Genomic DNA, 7585 nt, shown 5'->3' with positions numbered 1-7585 from the left:
TGTGTGCCTGTGTGTTTGTGTGCGTGTGTTTGACATCTGCATCTGGCATGCTGTCCCCTGATTCAAATGAAATAAAATTTTCTACATCTGCATTTATCTTACAACATTGATCCTACTTTATTTTGGATGACAATTATTGTACTGGACCAGAGACTATTTAAAAGAAGTCAATGTTACTCTTAAAGGCGTTACATAAAGGCGTGTTCATTTTATAGCTCATTTAGACACACAAAGCTGAAAAAGGGGAGAAAAAATGACATCCTTGACTAGTTTCCTGTAACCATGGCGATAGGAAGTCATCACAGCACTCCTTCAAGGAAGTGCACTGTTTCCTGTTGTTTTTACTAGCTTCCCTCCAATTGTATGTGCCTGGAATTTTGCATTTAGTACTGGAAAGCTGCACAACCACATGGCCAGGGCACTCGTCGTCTTTAGGGTAAGCTGAGTTTTTGTACTTTTCCGACCAACATTTTTTAAAATCACATCTCTCATAATTTAATTTCCCTGGTTATCTAAAGCAGGGGTGTCAAACTTTATTTTTCGCTGGCCGCATTGTAGTCATAGCTTCTTTCGGAAGGCCATTATGACTGTCAACCCAAATAAATGTATGAGGACCTCATAATATATCCAGTAAAAGCTACAAAACAAACTGACATAACTTGTTTTCAAATCAGAAGAGTAAAAACTGGTGAAATATTTAAAAAAAAAAGATATTAAAAGTGAAGAGAATTTGCAATTCTAGTAATGACACAGGAATTTGATGCACAATTTGTCTTCGCGGGCCACATAGAATGATATGTCATGCCGTTTCTGGCCCCCGGGCCTTGAGTTTGACACCTGTGATCTAAAGGATAAAGCATTCGTGGTGAGACCTATAGTTCAAAGATAACCACACATTTTTTTTTGTTATTACATTTAATTTTACAGGCTATTTGAAGCTAACCGTTGTGGACAGGATGTTTTATAACTGAGTTCGTTGACTGCTGATGAATGGTGGTAGTGATGCAGGATAGAGTTGAGCTCGCCAACAGCACTTCTCCCAAGATCCCTCCCTACCTTAAGACAGCTTTGCTGACCACCAGCCAGCCAACCCCAGTCAAAGCAGTTGTCAGAGCCAAACAAGCGATGGTGACAGCACAGCCCCCCGGCACCTTTAGCTCATCTGAAGCAGCTGGCAAATCCTGCTGGAGTTTGGATGCCAGAGTGGTGATGCTTCTAGTGACTCTAGCTGGAGCCGTCATCTTGATGCTTTTGTACAGACTCTTACAAACTCGACATAGGTGTGTATAAAATCTTCACTGCCAAATGTGAATTTCTGCTTTTGTCTGGACTGGAATGAGTAAAATAACAATAATTATATTTATAATGCACTTTACATTTAAACAGAATCAAAGTGCTACAGAAAAAGCTTTTTTTTTTTTTTTTAAATAAATGTCTTAAGACTTTTACATTTTAAAAGTTTCAACAATCGTATAGATTCAAAATGATTGTTGTACTTCTATATTATAGAAGCTGACTTTGGGCAAAATGTGGACGACAACCTGGGTTGTACATGAATTCAGATAATCATTCACAAATTGTTTTTGGAGTACCCAAATGCAGAGAAGCATAGATACAAAACCAAAACCAGGAATTTCAATTTCAAAGTATTTATTCACCATGAAAAAAAAGTGTAGAGAGGCCAAAATACAAGATTAACCATTTTCAACAAGTCTGTATATTAACTCTTAACAAAAAGCAACAAGTATATTTGTGTTTGACAACAGCAGAAACATAAGCAATCAACAGACAAGACACCAAGGATCTAAATACAAGCAACGTGATGAGACCATGAGGAACACCTGAACAAGATACGAGTAGCTTAGTGACCTCATTGGTCGGTAACTGGACCAGGCTAATGAGAGTAGGTGGGAACAAAGATGAGTGATGCAACATGCTACAGAATGAATGGAAAACGTAACAAAACTAAAACTCCATTCAAGACCAAATCAAAAACACATTCACATTTACAGAGCGGGAACTAAACTCACAACTCCTGATTACGTTTAAACTCAATCAAACATAAAATCAAATTAAACGGCATAAATTGTATTACAATCCAAAAGTTGGCATTACAAACTGGCTGCAGTGTGTCAAAATAATATTATCGGCACATATTTGTTGACTACCATCATCCACTTTTTTCCTTTGAATGAAAATGAAATAACATAAGACGGCATAATTTTAAGACACTAAAAGAAGGGTGGAGTCTCTCCATGCTAGTACGGTATTATCAATTTTAGAATTTTAGATACACCATTGTTTTACTTAATATTGTGTCCAAGGGGCCACATTGACTTTTGTGATGTTCCACAGGCTGAAAATGGCAAGTGCAAGACATGCTCTGGAGTATTACAGCTTCTACCATACAGGGACCTACACCTTCAAACACCCGTCATCATATGATAAGCTGTCCAATGGCAACGTACCGCACACCATTCCACCTGTGCAAACTGTCGCCATAGCAACACCTGTCGCCACCACCCCATTGCCATCTCTTCCAGTGTGCCCTCCAGCCTCAATGCCACTGCCCCCAGCACCTGGCCATGCTGCAGTACCTTCCCTCCAGAAGACGCTCCCTCCACTGACTCCTCCTCTGAGGCACACCGCCGCACCGAGCCCCCACCTATCATGGGGTGCCTGCTCAGACGTCGATGTGTACTCTCGTATTGGAGCTTACAGGCCCTCGAGGCTGTCCAGCTTATCCAGCCATTCAAAGGTCATCCTTTTCGAACACTCGTCTCTCTGACCTGAGCGTATTATGAAGTCTGATTTTTTTTTTCCATATTAAACAATAGTTGCTTCAAGTAATTATATTACTGTAATACTCTCTCTGAAGTGTATTGTGATCAAACAGTCGCTCTTTATAGCCACAGAAGACAAAATCCTGTGGGGGAAAATAAATACAATGCTTGCTATTCTACTCAAACTTTGAAGTGGATGTATTTGTGCATGTTTACATTATGCATGTGTGCTTTAGTGTCTTCCTTTTTAAACACTTAAGTTTTTGTGTAACTAATATTTGAGTGCGCAAATAAAATGGTTCCCTTACAAGTTTTCTTACAAAATTTCTGTTGATTACTGAAACTGAAAACGGCTCCTCTTGCCTATCTAATAAGGTGCTGCTAAAATATTGTCAAATAACATAAAACTATCCTCATTATTTATTGTTGGCTCTTTTGGAAAGTGATATATAAATCTAACCTCTACATACGTACCACCCTAATATTAACAAGATCTTAGAAAGTGCATTTTTGTCGACAATGCATGATTCATGATTTCTTTTCTTTAAACTCCTTGATTGTCAGAAAGCAATCTTTACTCCTCTCATTTCCAAACATTTGGCGCAAGCAAATGGCAATTATTGTTATTCCCAACAACCCTTTCAAACTCTGGGATGCAAATACTACGCAATTAGCGTTGATCACTTTGTTGATCAAGACAGCACAAAGAAACCAAATTTGAATGTGTAAACAAGAGTATAGTTGGAAGTGACGATAAAGACTTACTGGTGAGTCAAAGTAAAAATGGTGCCATTGACTCTTGGATTATAACAAAACAAATATACAACAGTCATCATATTAAAAGGGACCACACACTACAGAAAAATGTGTTTTCTTCCCATCGGTTCAGGTCAATCTGAGGCATCAACGGCCAGTTAACGTTGCAAAGGGGGCCACATGAGTAACTCACTGATAGCAAAAACCTCTTTTCCAAGAGGTCAGGAAATGCATATTAACTATGACATGAAAACAAAATCACACTGTTACACAATCAGCTCTTACTAAGCAATCACCATCATAAATTTTTCAATGACAAATTTGAACAAAATTTAGAAGCAATTCCATTGTCGCATTTGTTCCACCTTCCTTTACACTAGACATGAATTTGTCTGAATAAGTTGCAATGACTTATGATGACTTACATTGTCACGGAGCGAAATGGAGCAGGGTGACCAAATGCACCTTGGACCAGGGTTTATTGGAGAACTCAAAGACAGACTATAAGAAGCTCGACTAGGGACAAGACTAACTGAACAAAAAGACAAGATAAAGACAGGCACGACCACGACAAACAAGATGAGGACAATACGACAGGGCTGTGACACGCAGACAGGACTTATATACGCGACAGGTAACGAGAGGCAGGTGACTGTGATTAGTACATAGATTGAGAGTAGACACAGGAAGGGAGGGGCGAGCACACAGACACTGACATACATCACACCCAATAACCACGATCCATAGAACTGTAGATTTGCGTGCACTAAAATCAGGCGAATTGTGTAGGAAAGCAAAATGTTGCTTATATTAGCACCACTGCTGTCATTTACGTTGCTTTCTGGTGCTTTTTTGGGGAGTTGCTAAAGAGGTCAAAAAAGTCACTGAAAATAGCAAAAACGTCACTTGGTTGGCAACAACACAGACCCCAGTTGTAGCAGTTGCTTTTAGTTGGTTTGCCTGTCCCTGTCCCAAGAATAGATACATAGCAAAGATATATTTGTTTTCCTTTTATGTCGTTTTAGTGATGCTCTCCGTTTTCATCTTTCATCAATGATGTATAAAAGTTGCAAAACACAGGAATTACATGAAAACTTGTTTCTGCCAAAGGCTGGATTACATCTTTCAGCACAGGCATTGCTTCTCTGTATGAAAAACAAATGAAAGAATAGAAAATAATAGAAAATAATAGAAGATAATAGACTTGTTTATTGTACGTGATGGCTGCCAGCTGTGGGCCACTCAAATACACCTCTGTATGCTTGTGTTGCACCAGGCCTTTGATCAGGTAATTGCCCCTTCGGCTCCCGGAGTTTGCATCTCCCATATGTTGCTATGGCAACCACCTCTCCAGCATCCGTCTGCCTTTCAAGATATATTGTTTGTTATGAGATTGAGAGAGACAGAGAAAGGGCATTGGAGACACACCCTGACCCTGAAGATCTTTTGGGGTGCACTGGTGATGTATGTGACAACAAACAAAAAAAAGAAAATATATGTGCCTTTGTTTCTACAATCCATGCACACATAACTCCTGTGCCATGAGGCCCCACGTCAATCATGTTACTTGTGTATATATATATATATATATATATATATATATATATATATATATATATATATATATATATATATATATATATATATATATATATATATATATATATAATATACATCCCGCGACCCCCGTGGGGACTAAGCGGTTCAGAAAATGGATGGATGGATATAATATACATATCCATGGGGATGTTAAAAATGAGAAAGCTTCAAATACAAATTTTTAAACCCATTTTTCTTTTCAAGCCGTGGTGTTATAATAAATTACCGTGTCAGGAAATAAGTGAAACAAACCTCATGGACGTCTGATATATGATATATACAATTATATATTTATATAATAGGGGGTTGAATTACTATATTCAGCAGTAAATAACCTCAAAGTATAGTTGATCTTGTCATTTGTCTGGCAGTAAATTACCTGATGGGATTATATCTAAAATATTTAACAAAGTGAGGGTCTTAAGGAACGACAAAACGTCATTGTTTTTAATGCCAACTGTTTAATTCAAGTCTCACAGATGAACCCAGAAGACATCAACAAGTTTTCATAAGTATGTGGATACGTTCAGTCTCACTTTTTAGATACAGAATTTAAAAATGGTGATTTGTTAATTATAGAGTGTATCTTTATTGAGCATTACAGAACAAGATGATGACTATGAAGGTTTATCAATGCACATACCTCAGGTAATATTTAACACTGCATGATGATGGTTGAGTCGAAGTCAATGTGAGTTTTTGTCAGGATCAGTACAGCTGAGTAATTTCAGGGCAGCTCCTGTCAGGATGGTGCTATTAAAAGAAATTCATGGTCTGCAGAAATGACACTTGATGATTTTCTTAAAAGCTCCCTGAAAGTCTTTGTTGAAGTAGGCATAAATGATGGGATTGAGCAGCGAGTTGGAGTAGCCCAGCCAGTTGATCACATCCTCCAGCCAGCGGGGCATGTAACACGACTCCTGGCAGAACGGCATGACCAGGGCGACGATAAAGAATGGTAGCCAGCAAAGGATGAAGGTCCCCATAATGATGCCCAGCGTCTTGACTGTTTTGCGCTCCCGAGCCAGGGCAATCTTCCTCTTGGCCTCGGTCGCCTTCTCATGTCTGCTCTCGAACAACGGCATGGGGCTCGGAGTGTTTGGAAGCGGGAGGTTGTCTTTGAGGCTGCTGTGAATCTCGATGATCTCCAGAGATTCTCCGTCCTCGGCGTGCTTCACCGCGCCGTTGACGCACGCCACCGTCGGCCGCGGTTCTACGCTTCTTTTCCAGCTTTTCGTCTGCGCTTCTCTGGGTGTCTTTTTGTGGAAGAGAGCGGGGGATATAGCCGAGCAGGAGTCAGCCACTTTCTTTTTTTCGCTTTTACGCACAGTCCGTCTGATGCGGAACCTGGCTGCTTTAAATATCCGCCCGTAGAGAACCAGCATGAGCATGAGAGGGATGTAGAAAGCACCAAACGTGGAGTAAATGGTGTACCAGACGTCTTGCCTGATCTTACATTGCTTTGGGTTCTTCCTGTATTCCTCCACGCTGTTCGGCTGGGAGCGCATGATCAACATAGGCGGCACCGAGATGGAGAACCCAACCAGCCAAGTGACGCTAATCAAAATCGCTGCTCTCCGAGGTGTCCTCTTCTTCATGTAGTCTATGGGCTCGGTAATGGCCCAGTATCGGTCCAGAGCGATGGCGCACAGGTGCAATATGGACGAGGTGCAGCATAAAACATCCAACGAGATGAAGATGTCACACGGAATTTGTCCCAAAGTCCACCTGTTTAAAACCTGATATAGTGCCGCCATGGGCAGAACCAGCACCGACACCATTAAGTCGGTGACAGCAAGAGAACCGATCAAATAGTTGGCCACATTCTGCAAAGAGCGCTCCAGGGCGATGGCAGCCACCACACACGCGTTCCCAAATATTGCGCACAGGATGAGCGCACAAAGGAGTAAGGAGGTGAGGATTTGGTAACTCAACCTCACCTCATCCTCTTTGGCTGCTTTGGTGGTTTTGTTTAAAGGGAGGTTGAATTGAGACAAGATTGTCGTGTTGTTTGCGTCCTCCATGCCGGCTTGACAATTAGAGATGCTCCTCGTTGGCACAGAGCGCTCTGTTCCACTTTGAAGAGCACATAGCGGACTACTAGTGTTTGAGGCTCACGGTTTAGAGAGATGGTCCTTATTTATACCGGTGCGTCACTGTGGGTGAGGGTGCAGGGAGGAAGCTTGCACCCCAGCAGTGTGTCGCTGCTTTTGTGGATATACTATTAACGTAAACACTCATAATTTTTGCTTTGCTTTCCCCAAGTTATTCACTCCGTATTTGGTTGCACACGTACACATACTGTAGATTTTTGTTTTTTAATTATTTGACTCAAAAACAATATGCTAAAGGTATGTATGTAAATTTAAGACATTGGAAATCATTAATCCGTGCAAACATTCAGTATACACAAAATGTGAGTCTAATATTACATGGATCTCTGTCTG

General features: G+C 40.6%; 2 protein-coding genes across 3 annotated transcripts; one reads left to right on the top strand and one right to left on the bottom strand.

Annotated features, from left to right (window-relative positions):
* Positions 1–318: 318 nt before the first annotated feature.
* Positions 319–3093, top strand: LOC125979726 (uncharacterized). Of its 2 annotated transcripts, none has more exons than XM_049738234.2 (3): positions 319–436; positions 1001–1280; positions 2356–3093. In XM_049738234.2, exons 2-3 carry the CDS (start codon positions 1003–1005, stop codon positions 2786–2788), a joined length of 711 nt encoding a protein of 236 aa, XP_049594191.1. In that variant the 5' UTR covers positions 319–436; positions 1001–1002; the 3' UTR covers positions 2789–3093. The 2 variants fall into 2 exon arrangements, with proteins under 2 accessions (XP_049594191.1, XP_049594190.1); XM_049738233.1 differs by having other exon boundaries at positions 336–436; positions 928–1280.
* A 2486-nt stretch (positions 3094–5579) lies between these two features.
* htr1ab (5-hydroxytryptamine (serotonin) receptor 1A b) lies at positions 5580–7559 on the bottom strand. Its single transcript, XM_049737657.2, has one exon. The coding sequence runs from the start codon at positions 7160–7162 to the stop codon at positions 5906–5908; it is 1257 nt and encodes a 418-aa protein (XP_049593614.1). The 5' UTR covers positions 7163–7559; the 3' UTR covers positions 5580–5905.
* Positions 7560–7585: the final 26 nt, after the last annotated feature.

Source organism: Syngnathus scovelli, chromosome 13 (assembly GCF_024217435.2).
Source record: "Syngnathus scovelli strain Florida chromosome 13, RoL_Ssco_1.2, whole genome shotgun sequence".
Classification (NCBI taxonomy): Eukaryota; Metazoa; Chordata; class Actinopteri; order Syngnathiformes; family Syngnathidae; genus Syngnathus; species Syngnathus scovelli.
This window is presented reverse-complemented; position numbering and strand designations above follow the sequence as displayed.

Excerpts from the sequence above, each read along its gene's own strand:
- LOC125979726 (XM_049738233.1), top strand. The coding sequence starts at position 991 with ATGGTGGTAGTGATGCAGGATAGAGTTGAGCTCGCCAACAGCACTTCT. Across the intron at positions 1,281-2,355 it reads CTCTTACAAACTCGACATAG|GCTGAAAATGGCAAGTGCAA; the intron begins GTGTGTATAAAA and ends GATGTTCCACAG.
- htr1ab (XM_049737657.2), bottom strand. The coding sequence starts at position 7,162 with ATGGAGGACGCAAACAACACGACAATCTTGTCTCAATTCAACCTCCCT.